The 16,907-nt window shown below is 32.3% G+C and overlaps 1 protein-coding gene across 1 annotated transcript in view; it reads right to left on the bottom strand.

Moving 5' to 3' along the window:
* Positions 1 to 16,907, bottom strand: part of SPRED1 (sprouty related EVH1 domain containing 1) — a 119,864-nt gene that overhangs the window by 30,767 nt on the left and 72,190 nt on the right. The window contains exons 4-5 of the mRNA XM_060147016.1: positions 15,481 to 15,530; positions 261 to 413 (exon numbers count right to left, since the gene is read on the bottom strand). Of these exons, the coding sequence (XP_060002999.1) occupies positions 261 to 413; positions 15,481 to 15,530 (203 nt within the window). The remainder of the gene's footprint in view (positions 1 to 260; positions 414 to 15,480; positions 15,531 to 16,907) is intronic.

Here is a 16,907-nt window from a genome sequence, read left to right as displayed (position 1 = left end):
AATGAAAATGTAACTAACACCTTTTCCCCTTTATCATCAAAAAATTTAAAGTCAAATTTATGACTCAATTATTAAACCTGTTTAGGACATTATGACATATATGTATTGTCTCATTCCGGATTTGATTCATTATAAATCTTATTCTCCTGGATTTCTGTTGTTCTTTGACTGGTAAAGGGCAGATGGTCCTAATGTTCTCATCTAACACATCCGATTTCTATAAATATGAATAATATATTGAAAAATATTTATTTTCTCACCTGATTGGCTTGGCTTTGCAGGTAGACTCTTCTGGCATTCAGATCTTCAAAGGGAGAAGGTCTTGAGCTTCTGTAAGGCTCACTGGTTATAACTGTCTCTTGCTGGAAGAGATGATCTTTCACTAGAGAACTGGAAGTATCCTCTTCAGCTGCCTAATGGGAACAATCCCCAAATCATTAGTTACCAGAATGTAAAAAACAACAACAAAATAAGATACCTTTACTCTAACAAAAATTTAGCAAATCAGTAAGTATGTACCATGACCATCAATGTGTATGGCAATTCCCCAAACTCAAATGTGCGTTAGGAAGCCATGTCAAAATAAAATAATATGAATTAAAAAAAAAAAATCAACTTTATAAGCAAAATGGACTTTCTTAAAAAAAATAACATAGGAAGAATTAGAAGGCTATCCATGCCAAGTGAGAAAGATATCTAATTACAATAAAGCTGTTAATTATAACTAAAAGTGATATATGTACACAGAAAATGAAGAAATTATGAGGAAAAAATACAAATCAATAAAATTGTTACTTTGCAAGTTTTTTTTAAAGAACTTTTTTCTTTTTACACAGTACCAAGGATTGTGCTGTGTGATACGAGGGATCGAAGAAGGAAGACAGTAGTCCACGTAATTTTAAAAGTAATTGAATGAGTGAATTAATTAATTAGCCTGAACTTGCTGATTATTTAGAAGGATTCAAACCATATACAAGACTCAGTGAAGGAGATATGTTCAATCAATGACAGTCACTAACAAAATGCTTTTGGAATTTCATAAACAATATTTCTGTGAAATAAATGTTGAATAAGTGAAACTTAGCACATTACAAAACAGAAAGTCCTGAAAAGGTTTTGTTTCTTTTTTTTATTTTTTTAAGAAATGAGATAACTCTTTGCTATTATTTTTCCCGTTAGTATATAATTATTTGGGAAGAAAAAGTGACAGCCAACTAAAATTACAGAAATACCTTTACTGGCTCACTCTAAAGTAATTTAGAGTAATCATTATAGGGCTAATAATTTTAAAGGTAGAAACATTTACAAGCTTTTTTATAAAAATAAAAAACATTAAAATTTGGTATTACTTCTAATATTAAGCAGTAAAGTTCATAAAAGTTATTAAAATTTGGTATTACTTCTAATATTAAGCAATAAAGTTCATAAAAGTTATTAAAATTTGGTATTACTTCTAATATTAAGCAATAAAGTTCATAAAAGTTATAGCTAAGATATTATAAATTTATAAATGCATGTTCTGGTCATTGCTCTGAAACAAAGAAGCTTTGTGACATTTAATTTTTCTGGAACTCAGTTTTTTCAATTAAATAATTATAATACCTATACTGTTTTATGACATGGATTGTCATAAGGATTTAGTGAGATGGTAATATATGTGAAAATGCTCTGAAAACTAAAAGCTGTTATTTTATCAGGAAGCAATTAAACTTTAAAAAATGTATCTGAGAGTCTATTGTCACTTAAAACTACATGTGTCAAACCCAGTTAATTGCTATTTTTAGCTAATTTTCCTAATAGTTATATCAATGTGTTATGACAGTTAATGCTAATAAGTTATTGGAAAGGAGGTGGCTAAATAATGGTATTCAGCAAACATTCTTTCAAAATTAATGATCAAAATTTGGGAGAGTAAAAAGAATTCAGAAAAAAAAAAAAAAAAGAATTCAGGAAGCATATTTATTTGTTCCAGGGAGTTTTCAAAATAAATGACCCAAGTAATTGTCAAAAATCATAAGCAAACTGAATAGAAGAAAACAACAATAACAACAAAAAGGTTTAGAGAAAGGGCCTAGGTTGGAACCTTGTCTTATCCAACTTGGGTATGAAATTTAAGCAATTAACTTCTCTAAATCACAGCTCCTTTTTATTATAAACTGGGTATAGTATTTGTATTAAAAATCTCAGGGTTAGTTGAGATACTCAAGAGATTAAAAACTATAAACAAGCATAAACTGTATTAGTAGTGATCATAAAGTAATTATGCTTTTAATGGTGACAACTATTTTGATCAGGTTGTCTTTACTGTATTCTAATCTAACTGAGAAGTCATTTAAGAATTGTAAAATATAATAAAGCTTACTTAAAAATCTGTATCTTAACAAATACAAAATGTTTACATGACCCAGTGTTTTACTGTACTGACTGAGGTTAATTCTACTTACATTAAACAGTAATAAATTTCATTTTGATTAATTATTTTTAATTAATTTTTTAATTATTATTAAAGGGAAATATCAAAAGTATTGTTTCATTATTAAACAAATAAAATGTGTATAGTATTTGGGTAATAAATGATTTAGTTCAACTTAAAAATGCTTACCAAAATACCTGGAATTAACCTATTAATTAGAAATACTGGGACTTCGCTGGTGGCACAGTGGATGAGACTCTGCGCTCCCAATGCAAAGGGTCCAGGTTCAATCTAGATCCTACATGCATGCCGCAACTAAGAGTTCCCATGCCACAAAGAAGGAGCCCATGAGCCGCAACTAAGACATGGTGCCATCAAATAAATAAATATTTTTTAAAAAAAGAAATATTTCATACTTCACAGTGAATTTATAACTATACATCTAAATGTGTCTCAGCTAATAAAATAACTAAAACATCTTTCAGGTGTCTGATATGGTAAAAATAAACAAACCAACCCTCACTGTTTGAAAATGTAGAGTCTACAATCTATAATAAGGGACATATTATACATGAATTGTGAGAAACTAACATTTTTAGAGAATCCTAAACAGGAAAAGACCATTTTCCTACTACTTATGTCTCTTTCAGCAAGTTTAAATTTAGGTGTATATTAAGTTGACAAAGTATTAAAAAAAGTGGTGATAAGGAAGATGGTCATTCTCATTCACTGCTTATTCTATACACAGGAGGAAAATCCGGACCAACCATTTCTGAAAAGCAATTTTAGTAAAATGCATCAAAAGCTTTTAAAACATTCACACATTTTGACCACTTACTCAATCTAGTAAAGAAAAAAATTGTACTAAATGGAAAGAGCTTTAGGCACAAAATATTTTTCTCAGAATTTTTTTAATAGTAAAAATGAAGAAATAACCTTAATGTCCTAAATTAAGGGAATGGTTATGTAAATTATGGTATGCCCACTTAATGGAATGAGTGGTCATTTGAAATTAGGTTTATGAATAATACCTACTTTGTGGAGAAATGTTTAATGTTAAAAAATCAGTATATAAAATTTTATTTATAGTATTATAACCATAAAAAGATGAAAGGTTAAAAGGATATAAAATGAACGTTAATATTATTCCTTGATGGTATGATTATGAATGATTTTCCAATTTTTCTAGAGCTTATTTACATTTATAAGGGCGATTTCTTTTAAAATCTAGGTATATACTTTCCCCCCTTCTTTTGATATAGAGTCATAATATTTAAAAATACAATACAATTATATTCTATCAAAACAGTCAAGTAATTCAACTGACTAATGAACCAGTCACTTGCTTTTTGGCATAAGTAGATTCCTCCCTCCACCCCCCGCCACTCTGTATTTGAGATAATAAACTGAGACATTGTTCAACCCTTGCCCTAAACCCTTCTGGATTCATACAGAATATCTTTTTTGGTCAGTAAAATAAAATAATTTTCTAAACAAGCTAATCTTCTGAGTGTCTTTCAAACCCATTTTCTCTTCTCCATATCCACTTACCTACTACTCTCTTAATGCAAGCTCTCATTATCCTTTTTGCCTCTCTTATTTTAGTAGGTTTCTAAGTGATCTCCTTGTTTCCAGTCTTGTGAAAAGGCTAGGCGTGCAAATCTGTTGGTTTTTCTACTCAGAACCCTTCTAAGGTATCCAATTATCAAAGCTCTATTGGGGAACCCTGTACACACTGGAGAATAGAGGGCCGAGAATCATTATTGTCTGAGGAACGCTTTCAAGATACATAATTTACACAATCCATAGAAATGGGCTCTCTCACTCCAGAAGCACTGAGGTACAAGATAAAGTCCAATTTTATTTCACAGGAAAAAGAAACAGACAACAAATACATGAAAAGAAGATGATGGACTTCAATTAAAGACTTAAAAATGTGATGACAATTTTTTATACGGACTAGAAAAGATGGAAAATATAATAATACTCAACACTGGCAAGGGTATGGAGAAACAGGATATTTTGCACTGTTGGTGGGAGTGCATTTTTTCTTTGAGAAAGTGATCGTATATACAGATACATACACACACAAATAATCATCGTAGCACTCTTTTTAACAAAAAAAGAAAAGGAGAAAACATCCTATGGCTGTATCAGCACAGGACTGGTTAAAAAATTATGGTGTACATATATGATAGAATTCTAAAAGCCATTAAAAAGATGTGTATTGCAGTACTCACAAGATATTGCTAAATGAAAAATAGCTAGGGACAGAACTGTCAGTATGACATGATCCTATCTGTCAAATTGATAGGATGGATGAATAGGTATTTTAAAATTTTATCAGTTTAAGGAAGGATACACACCAAACCACTGATACTTCCCTTAGGAAATATTTTATATAAAGGACTATAGATATAATAATATAAAGGTAATAAAGTGAATATGTGTATACTTATCACCCAACTTAAGAAAGAGAAATAACCAAGACAACAAATATTATATTATCAAGACAACAAATAATAGCATCCCCCACCTCTACCACTTGGATAGGTAAATATTATCTTGAAGTAGTTGTTTATTTTACAATTTCTTACTGTTCTTTACAGCTTTACCACATAAGTATTATTCCTAAACAATATTTAGTTCTAGATGCTTCTGAATTTTATTTGACTGATATCATGCTATTTGGGACATTTTGGAACTTGCTTTTTTTGCTCATTTTTTTTCATGAAACTTATTCATGTTGATATATGTAGCAATAGCTCACTCATTTTCACTTCTTTGTAGTGAGGACAGCTAACACCTATTCAGCATTTTCTATGTAGCAGACATTGTCTCAAGTACTTTACATGGGCTAACTCATTTCATCCTCACAACAACCCTTTGAGCTAGTTAGCATTATTACCTCTCTATTCCACAGGAAGAAACTAAAGCTCAAAGACATGATGTAACTTGCCTAAGATAAAACACAATTTTTTGCTCTTTCAAACAAGGGTGCTAAGAACATTCTTCTACAGGCCTCATGATCCATATATACAAGAATTTTTCTGGTACATATCCAGGGGTGGAAATGCTAGATTATAAGATACACGTATGCTCTGATTTATAAAATAAAAATTATTTTCCAAGGTGGTTTTAACAATTCATATATCCACAAGCAATGTTCTATATTCTCACTAAGACTAGGCATTATCACAACTTTCACTCTTATTTATGGATATGCTATTTAATTTCTATGATAATGGACTAGTCTTACTAAAAATTACATAGTGTTTTCTTTTCATGAACAAGAAATTTTGAGAATGAACAGAAGAACTAACAAATGAATGCATAGGTTTGTTACTTTACCATGGCTCCTACTCTACTGTTTCATCATCTCTTTTTGCTTCAGATGTACTGTTTCTCTCCAGTACTGTCTAACATTTCACACTTCTGATTCTTTGTACATGTCATTTCCTCTGCCCACAAAGACTATCTTCAATTTTTCCACTAGAAAAACTCCTTTTTAGAGTTTGGGATTAACATATACACACTACTATATATAAAACAGATAATCAACAAGGACCTACTATATAGCACAGGGAACTCTACTCAATATTCTGTAATAACCTATATGGGAAAAGAATCTGAAAAAGAATGAATGTATGTATATGTATAACTGAATCACTTTGCTGTACACCTGAAACTAACACAACGTAAATCAACCATACTCCAATATAAAATAAAAATTAAAAAAAAGAACTCCTTAACATCAGCCATAAACGCCTCAAAAAGTCTGTTAATCCACTCCAAAGTTACTCCCTCCTCTGAACTTCCTCAAAAATACTTATATCTATCACCCTATATTCTAAGTGTTCTCTTATTTGTATTTTTCCCGTGAGCCAGTAATGACTTTCCCTCTGTTTTATTCCTAGAGCTTAGAACTATACCTGACACACAGTGAGTACCCTATAAATAATCAGTGATATGCAAATAACCACAAGTCAGATCACATTATATTAATATAGACCCTTGGGAGTAACTCTGGCAATAGAAAAAAATGTAGAAAAAGAACTCCTTAAACAACAATGAAAAGTCTTCACCCACAAAAGAAATAATTTTAATAACTGTTAAAAGTTCAAATTACACAAAAAATTCTTCACACACACCCCCGTATGGAATAGCACCTATTATTATTTGACATGTACCTTTCTAGACTTTATATATATATATATATATATATATATATGTTTATAGTCTATGTATAATTTGATTCCATTTATATATTTAGGTCTATCCATGTAGTGCTTTCTTTTACCACAAAACATACCATGAACCTCTCCCTGTGTCAATATATAAAGGTGTACCCTGTGCTTTAAAATGGTTGCAAAGAAGTTCAATATTTGCAAAACTCGAATTAGGGGCATTTAAATAGCTTCCAATTTTTTGGTCATATACATTTCAACACACCTCCTTATAAATACATTTTGGTGCACTGGTAGTATTATTTCCTTAGGATTAATTCCCATTAATACTAGAGAGTATTAAGCTACCCTCTAGCAAACTTATGTGCCCTTTGAAAACCTCTCAAGAAAGACTATTTCCTCACATCTCTACCCACACTGGGCCTTATCATTTAACTATCTCTGCCAAACTCATATAAGAAAAAAATTTTAATTGTTATTTTATAAAAAAGATTATTTGTACCATTTCCATTATTAAAATTAATAGTAGCCAAAACATTTTTTAAAACTTGGATCAGACTGAGTAAAAAGTATTCTGGCTTAGTCAAACTTGAATGTTTTTTACTGGATTAAAACTCTTTAAAGGTAACAATTACTATGGGAAAAGGGGTGTAATCTCAAGTTAGGTGGTGGAAAATGCCAAAAAATCTTCCACAAGAGCAGAAAATCTAATGTATGATACGCACAAAGGATGTACATACATTTGCATGAGCTCCAGCTTTTAAAAAGTTGTCTATAGCAGTAATATACATCCACATTCAATGCTTTTAGTACTGTGCTGGCATTGGCTCATCTGTATTACCTAAAAAGTAAACCATGCCAATATTTCATGTACAGTGGAAATCTGTTCCACTCTCAGAGGCTGGTATAATAATTATTCTTCTATGGTTGCTCAGAGATTGTTTAGTTTTTTATTTCTCCAAGACTATTACAGCAATTTTGTGTGTAGAGGCAAAAGGATGCAGTATAAAGTAATAAAATAATTCTAGCTGTAGTTCTCTTTCAGAACATAAGTCTAGATGACAGCTGTAGAGAAAATAAATACAGATTTTGCTTTTCTCCTTCCTTTGTCCCTTCTCTCTATATTAATTCTGAGGCAGAGAAAACAGCATTGTTCTGTAAACTTTTTAAAATGTATGATTCCCAATAAACAATATAGTGCAAAAAAACCTGATATCACAGTCTATCAGTTGTTCCAAACTTTCATTCTTGTAGTTGTATTATCACGAATCACAGGTTTGAACGTGTGACTGGGTCATATTCAACAAGAGAAGTTTTAAATAATTATATTATTAGTTTACTTTAGCATGATGAAAAAATTTTAGATGTTCTTTGATAAAGAAATCTTATATTCTAGCATTGCATATGTTAAAAATGCTATCAAAGCTATTCTTTTGGTATTTAAAACTATACAAATTATGCAAACTTAGAAAGCACAGAAAAGGAAAAAAATGACTAACAATTCTACAAGCCCAACAAAATCACTATTTACACTTTGATGTAGCACCCAGTAGCAATGCATTTTATATTTGACCACCAGTGTCTCCTATTCTGTTTGCTAGATTTCTTTAGTTACTTTTTATTAGTTTAAGAATAAACTAAACCTTGAATTTTCAATTTTGCATGTCTATGAGCTTTGTCTAAAAATACTAATAGCATATATAGTATTTTGTTTAGGCAACCTGAACACAGTAATCAGTGATGAAATAATATGGAAGGCATACGAGAAAAGTACCAACATATAATGTCCAGCAAAAACAAAAAAGAAAAACAAGTCCTCCACCTTATTAATCAACAGAAACTACACTTTAAATGAAAAGTTAGTTTGGCTTAAATGTGGTATTAGGTTTTCAGGGATTGTTTATTGTCTGCAAATCTGTTTTTTAGTTAATAGGCAGGCAATAGTTGCATAGTTTCTGCTAACTATATAAATCTTTAGACAATCCTTTAATTGGTAAATCTATTTCTAGGATTTTATCCTAAGGTCACATTCAGAAGTACCAACAAAAATTAATGTACAAGACTGTGGAAAATAAAGTAAATGTTCAATGAAACATGAATGGTTAAATAAACTGTAGTAAAGTTACACAATATAATGGCAAAATTCAAAGCCTCTGAAATCAGACTGCGTGGGTTCAAATTTTATGATTTGTACTACTTAAATTCCAACCACCACTATCACTACCATTACCAATACAAACAAAAATCCTATCAAAAACACAATCCAAATGGAGAAGAGACTGATTCTGATGGTACTTTTAAAAAGAAGTATGTATTTGAATATAACATGCAAGAACAAAGGAAAACTTGAGCAGAAGAACCCAAAATCTTAATAGCAATTACCACTAGGTAGGGATAAATGATTCTTGATTTCTTCTTTATAATTTTCTAACTAACCAAATATCCTACATGAAGATTAGTTTAAGAGTCAAGGAAAAATTAAATAGTGACAAAATATTATGCAAAAAGATTATATAGAGTTTTTTTACTCCCTTATTAGATAATTAAACTCAATCTAAAATATATAAAGGTTACAGGAACTTAACTATAAGGTAGGATGGTGAGAGATCACAGTAATATAAAATCCATTTTGCTAGCTAAATAAAGTTCTATCCATTAACTTAGTTTTCAGATACAGAGCCTTATTAAAATGTTACTACCTCTGAAAATGAGTACATGAACAATTCATAGCGCCCTTGACTAAAGCAAATGACTTTGAACAATAAATGTAAATCACAATCCTTTTAATCATTTGGCTCAAAAATGACCTTACTTAATTCTAAAAAAGAGTAAGTTAGTCAAGTATTTCTCAGTGGCGAAGAGAAAATATGATACCTTTTCACTTCAGATCAATTAGGTGTCACCTTTCTTCTGCCCCAAAGCATGGAATCTGAGATCTTTTCCTCTTATAATCACAAACCAATCGTGAGGTGAGTTTTATGGGTTTTGTTAGCAATCTAGCCTATCTGAACAATAAGCACTGTTACGACTAACAACTCTGGTTGGAAAAACACTGTAAAAATAATCTTAAAGCAAATGTAAGCTAACATTAAAAAAAAAAAAAACACCCCACCTCACCGGCTCATTAAAATACTTAAATAAAGAAACCAAATGAAAAGAACATTCATACCTTACTGCTGCTTGTTTTTTTTTTTTCTTTTAACTCCTTAATTTTGAAGATTTTTCTTCAAAAAACCTTTCCTACCAACTATGTATATGGTCAAAATTGTACTAAACATCAGGGATAAAAGATGAGCAAGATATGATTTTAAATCCAAATAATGATGTTATGAAACCTTTCAAAGACAAGTATGAAATAGAAAGGTAAATACCTTTCTGATGATTTATGATGCTGATAAAGATACTGAATTGCTGAAAGCTGAAAGTTATCTACCAGCAAATAATCAAATGTTTAGCATAGTTATTGGAACAGAACAGGTGCTCAAATATTTACTGAATGAATTAATAAGTACTCAAAATGGAGAGGATTTCCACTCTGATATTTAAAGTCTTAAAGACATTTATGATCTAACTAACAGTCATTACTTCCTTGGGGTTAAAATAATTAGAGAATGGGTTATTCTTTTAAAGCCATTTTAGTTTTCTTTGCAAATAATCACTAATAAAGTAAACCTGACATAACCACTATCATAAACTACAGTCAACTTGCACTCAAGATAATTTCACAATGTTTATGTATGTCAAGCCCATAGGTGGTTTACAAAACAATAACGTACTTTGTTCCTAATAAAGTGGTTAACTGAATTAGAATACTTTATAACCTCCAATACATTCCAAAATAAGAATGATGTATGTGAAAACTTTAGCATATCATGAAATAAATGGTACTAAAGTAAACTTAAGAGTTTTCTTTGGCAGTTTAATTCTGTAAGTTGATTCTTTTTTAAAAATTTCACATTTTGCTAGCATCTCAGTATCCCCCAGCCCCTTTTGGTATAATTAAGGTTAATATATTATACATACATAATCGGGCTCAGAATTTTTTAAACTAATAAGAACTGTGTTTTTTTTACCTGAACATACTTTTAGTTGTAAAGGGGCTATAAAACCAAGATATAATACAATCTTCTATTGAAAAATGGAATTTAACCTAAGCTAGATGTATCATCTAAAAAAGTTGAGAATGGGAGCAAGATAAAATGAACATGACTATAAATGTTAGCTTTCATTCTACTCATCTTCCTTTTCTGCTTATGTATTGGTTAGCTGTTGGTGCATAACCACCAATTACCACAAAACTGCAGCTTCAAAGAACATTTACTATCTCATAGTTTCTTTGAGTAAGAAATTTGGGAGCAACTTAGCTGAATGGTGTTCCATAAGTACAGTTCCTCTCGTTGTGAGGACCCATGAACTGAACAGACAAATTATCTGCCCCACACACAACCAAAATACAATGGTAGGACAGGCAGAGGATAACTGTTATAAAACTTCTGGTTCAGAATAAGAGAAAACGGAGTCACTGATCCAAAGTAATTCTGTAATCAAGGTGGGAACACGTTAGAAGTTCCTTGAATATGGGAATAATTCTCCATAGCTCTTGGCTCTGCCCTTTGAGATTTTGGTTCTATTTCTGAGTTATCTTTCCGTTTTATGAAAGGAAGTCCATGTTTACATGTAAAATGTTTTTCAACCTGCTCCTTGCCGGTAAAATTCTGGGGATCCAAGGGGCCGCTACTCAGACTGGTAATATTTCTACCAATTAACTCTTTTGAAAACTTTGTGGGTCTCTTGGAAATCTTACTGGGATTCACACTCTGTTAGACAAAAAGCACAGTCACAATTCTGAGACAAACTCTTCTCTACTTTAAATTTCTGCTGAGGACACCCTTAATCTGCTTTAAGCCCTCTTACTTTGATTGAAAGGTTCTCTGAGGCTCACACTACATCTTTCTGAGGTTTTAACAAAGGATTTTATAGTCACACCACTGGCTTCTTCTTTAGACAAACCTATTCTGAGAGTGCCCAGGATATGATCTTTGCCTGGAAGCCATTTCCTAATTTTAGCATAGTTTGACATATTGAGAGGATGAGAATTTTCCAAACCATCAAGTCCTGGTTCTTTTTGTTTGCTTAGGAGCCCTTCCTGAGCTTATTTCTCCCATCCACTGCTTTACCATAACCAGAAGTAGTACATTTTCTACTTCACTTATTACTACAGGTGACAGTGTTGCTAAACTTTCTGCTACTATATAACAGTGATTTCCTTTCTTTCAGTTTCCAATATGGTGTTCTTCATTTTCATTTAAGACCTCATCAGCAGTCTCCTCAAAGGCTTAACTTTAAGCTTCTATCTACTGTCCCCAAGTTCAAATTATATGCCACATTTTGAAGTATTTGTTATGGCAGCACCACATTATTATGGGTAGCAAAATCTCTATTAGTAACCAATTACCCCAAACCTAGAGGCTTAAAATGAAATTTGTTATTTTACAGTTTCTGTAGGTCATGAATTCAGGAACAGCTTAATGAGGTGGTTCCACCTCACAGTCCCTAGGGAAGTTACAGTTAAAACATCAACCATGACTGCAGTCATCTGATGGCTCATTTGGGGGTGAATGACTTGCATCCAAGATGGCTCATTAACGTGTTTATTGTCACAAAACTTCAGTTCCTCACCACAAGCACATCTCCATAGAGTTGCTTGAGTGTCCCCATGACATGGCAGTTGGCATCCTCCAGTACAGGGGATCTAAGAGAGCCAGAAAGAAGCTGCAATACCTTTTATGGCCTACCTTTGGAAGTCATATTCCTGTCATTTCTAACATATACTCCTTATTAAAAAACAACCCAGTAAGTATAGCGCCCACTCAAGGGGAGGAGAATAAGATTCCACCAAAAGGAATATAATTTAAGAATCTATTTTTAAAACACCACAGTAAGTAAAAACCAAGAACTAAAACTTGATATAAAAATTGCTCTTAGTGAAATTACACTTACACGGAAGCCTATTTTAGAGTCTCTAGTGACAATGCACATTTTCTATTTTATTATGAAAACAAAAACCAAGCAAGTGCTTCAGTGTATAATGAAGCTAAAATATAAATAACTCTTTTAGGTGTGTTTGTGTACGTGTGGGGGAGGCGAGAGAGAGAGAGAGAGAGAGAGAGAGAGAGAGAGAGAGAGAGAGAGAGAGAGAGAGAGAGTGTGTGTGTGTGTGTGTGTGTGTGTGTGTGTGTGTGTGTGTGTGTGTGTGTAACCTGTTGGACTGGGGGCAGTGGAGAGACCTTACTATGAAACAGAGATCCCAAGGAGCTAAAAACAGATTGACTACTTGTTGCTTTGGTTATACAATAATTCTCTTTACTAGCCATTGATGGCAATATGCACAAAGTCTTGCAAACAATTAAGTCCTGTAAAAGTTTTTCCTCTATACAGTGCTATATATAGAAATGAAGTAAAACCAAAGCAGAATATTAAAAAATTCTTTTTAAAGTTGAATTTTAACCAAATTTACTCTCTTCACAGGGAGCAATTCAGAAAATGTTTCCCCATTTCCAGCTCCATATTCTCATTGATACCAGAACAGAACTTTAGGAAACACTTAACTATAAAAAGTATACTTATTTTGCATTTTATTATTTATTTCTTATACCTAATTAACGGAAACTGAGTTTTTAAAATAATAATTAATCATCAAGAAAATAAACAGATTCATATATTAAAACACAAATAAGAACTCTTAAATGTACTATAAGGATAATGGGTTAGGATACATCTATTGAAAACAAATTAGATAGACACAAAAAAGATTAAAAATTGTAAACTTGAAAAAACATTTAAGGTCACAAAATATCATTATGCATTTAAGTGAAAAAAAAAGCTACAGAATAATGATATCATAGTAACACATGTGTACCCATTTATTTGTCCAGAAAAAAACTCAGAGGCTATATTTAAAAATATGTATGGGACTTCCCTGGTGGTCCAGTGGCTAAAACTGTGCTCCCAATGCAGGGGGCCTGGATTCGATCCCTGGTCAGAGAACTAGATCCCACATGCTGCAACTAAGACTTCGCATGCCGCAACTAAAGATCCCATGTGCCGCAACTAAAGATCCTGCATGCAGCAACGAAGATCCTACATGTGGCAACAAAGATCTTGCGTGCTGCAGCTAAGACCTGAAGCAACCAAATAAATAAATAAATATTTAAAAAAATATGTATGATGGCTATCATGGATGGTAGCATATCTATGTTTTATTTTTTGAACTTTACTATATTTCTCAAATTTTCAGAAATAAAAACCATTTTTATTTTCTGATTATAAATGTACATAAAACATTTTGCCATGTCCTTTAGGTGATGACTATTTTTACAATAATATGAATAATTGATTATTAATACAAGGTATACATATAAACTTGGGTTCTTTCACTATTCTCCTAAAAGTCTTAATACTTTAGGAAATTAAAAGTACTAAAAAGAAAGCCATATAGCTCAGAATCCCACAATCCAAAAGTAACAAATTTAACATTTTAGCTGAGTAACAATGGGTGACAACACCATATAATTATCTGTTTTTACTACTCAATACACTGCAAGTAAATTAATAATAAAATTTTTAGTGGTCGCATGACAAAGATACCTTAATTAATTCAACCATTTCCATTCCATTTAGATAGCTTATTTTTTATTATCAATATTTCATACACACACCCCCAAAAATCTGTGTATACAAATTTTTTGTGTATCTCTATTTCCTTAAATTGATTCACTGGATCAATAGGTATGAATATTTCTTTTTTTTTTTAAAGATTTTTTTTTTTAATGTGGACCAATTTTAAAGCCTTTATTGAATTTGTTACCATACTGCTTCTGCTTTATGTTTTGGCTTTTTGGCCACAAGGTATGTGGGATCTTAGCTCCCCGACCAGGGATCGAACCTGAAACATTGGAAGGGGAAGTCTTAACCATTGGACCACCAGGGAAGTCCTGTTTCTCTTTTTAAGGCTTTTAAATACATTATTACCAAACTGCTTTCTAAAAAGAATCTACCAATCTATATTTTCTAGCAGAGCATCAATCTGTCAACCTCATGGAAAGACACAGTCTGGGGTAATATTAATTTTTAAATCTTTGATAATTTCATAACTAATAAATGTTAATTTATACTACCTGCTGATTACTAGTGATATAAAACAGAAGGGTGTCCATATGCTTATTCATAATTTGAAATTACTTTTCTATGAATTTTTAATACAAGTACCTTGCCTATGCGGTGGGGTATCTGTGATGGTTAATTTTATGTCAACTTGGCTAGGCGATGGTGGCAAGTGGTTTGGTCAAACACCAGTCTAACTATTGTGAAGGTAATTTTCATATGTGACTAACATCTAAATCAGAGACTCAGAGTAAAGGAGATTATCCTCCATAAAGTGGGTGGACTCATTCTGGAAAGACTTAAAGAAAAGACTGACGTCCCCCAAGGAGGAAGGAAGTCTGCCTTGAGACTGCCTTCTGACTCAAGAGCAGAACATCAACTCCTGCCAGAACTTCTGGGATGCCTGCCTACCTGCTTACTCTGTGAATTTCGGACTGGCCAGTTCCCACAGTCACATGAGCCAATTCCTTAAACAAACAAACCGAACAAAACCAAGTCCTCTTTACACATATTAATAAATACATACATATATATGTGTATATATATATATATATATACACATACACACATTCTATTGGTTCTGTTTCCCTGCATTTCCTGACATATACAGTGACCAGAAATTTCTTAAGAATTTATATGAATTGTTTATTTATTACGGCTAGTGACTTCCTCCACAACCTTTATGTCTAGAAATTCCTTTTAATCCAAACTACTTACTTGTAAGTTGTCTTCTGCTCCTTCAGTTTCATTTTTAAATGCTGGGCATCCTAAGAAAATGGGTAAAAGTTAATTAAGCATAGAATTTTTGTTTTAGATTTTAGTATTGCTGACTCATTGATAATACCACTATGATACTGTAGAAGACTAATCAGAGATCATTCTGGACTGCCTGGCAACCAGTCAGATGTTGGTCACTCATACTTGCCCCTCTGTTAGACAGAGAATAAAGCAACTGTTTTCCTCTTCTACAGGTAAATTTCCAGTTACTTACTTAAAGAGGTGTTTTCTGTGAAAGTACGCTATCTCTGGCAAGCCCTGTCTCTGATTTCTCTCAAATACTGAAACTGCCAGGAAAAGTATATGCACCACACTCTTCTGGTGTTTAGGTAATACCCACGTGATTTATTCAATTTTTCTAAGTACTCTGACCCAGGAAACAGTATTTAGTACCCCCAACTAGGATTTTAGTAGCTTTAGTAAGGCAAAAAAATGAGCCTTACTCCACTGTTGATAGTCAATAGCCAATTGTTGCTATTGACTTTTGTGTACCAATGCCTCTATATAAGTTTTCATGGCGTTCAAGAGTGCCTTTAGTTCCAATAAATTAATAAGGAAGGATTTACCTTAGCAAAGTATTCTGACTTTATGCTACCCTTGAGACATAGCTATCATGGAGATGAAGAGAAAGCTGCCCTATGGAAAGGGTGCATAGTTTATTCTTACTGTCATGGGAGGCTAAGTAAGAAAATGGGATTGCTGAAAACCTATACAGTGGCTGATAATAATGCTAACCAGTATGTTTTCAAAAATGTTCAAAAACAATGAGACAGGCTGAGTACTGTAGCCTATTCTACCTGGCTAGGTGTTTGTAAGCTTCTCATTAATTTTCTTTTAAAAGGTTAAACCCAATCTATCTGATTCTAGTGAAAGAAGTATGTTCCTATGGGGGTATGAATGTGGGCATAAAAGTATTCAAAACTAAATATTCCAGCAACCATGGATAATGATTTTCTTTTTAAACCACTGGTGCTTCAACACTAACAAAATATTAGAATTAACTGGGAAACTTTAAAAAAATTATACTGATGCCAGAACACAGTCTCAAACCAATAATGTCAGAATCTCTGAGGGGTGAGGCATTGGGCATCATAAATTTTTTTATTTTTAAGTTTCTTGCAGTGGTTTGAGAACGACAACTACTACTCGAGAATCTGAAGATCCATATTCACCTTGCCCCTCCCTAAATTCATGATATATAATCATCTGACAATTCCTTACCACATGTGAAATGAACAGGAACTTAAAAAAAAAAAAGGAATGCCTCAGCACCACTCCCCAGGCAGTTTGATTCAAGTGAGCTGGAGTGGGGACCAATTATGCTATTTTTCAAAAGGCTCCCAGGTGATTCAAATATGCAGGGAACA

This window comes from Lagenorhynchus albirostris, chromosome 1 (assembly GCF_949774975.1).
Source record: "Lagenorhynchus albirostris chromosome 1, mLagAlb1.1, whole genome shotgun sequence".
NCBI lineage: Eukaryota > Metazoa > Chordata > Mammalia > Artiodactyla > Delphinidae > Lagenorhynchus > Lagenorhynchus albirostris.
The sequence above is the reverse complement of the archived record's forward strand: the minus strand, read 5'-3'. Positions and strand labels throughout refer to the sequence as shown.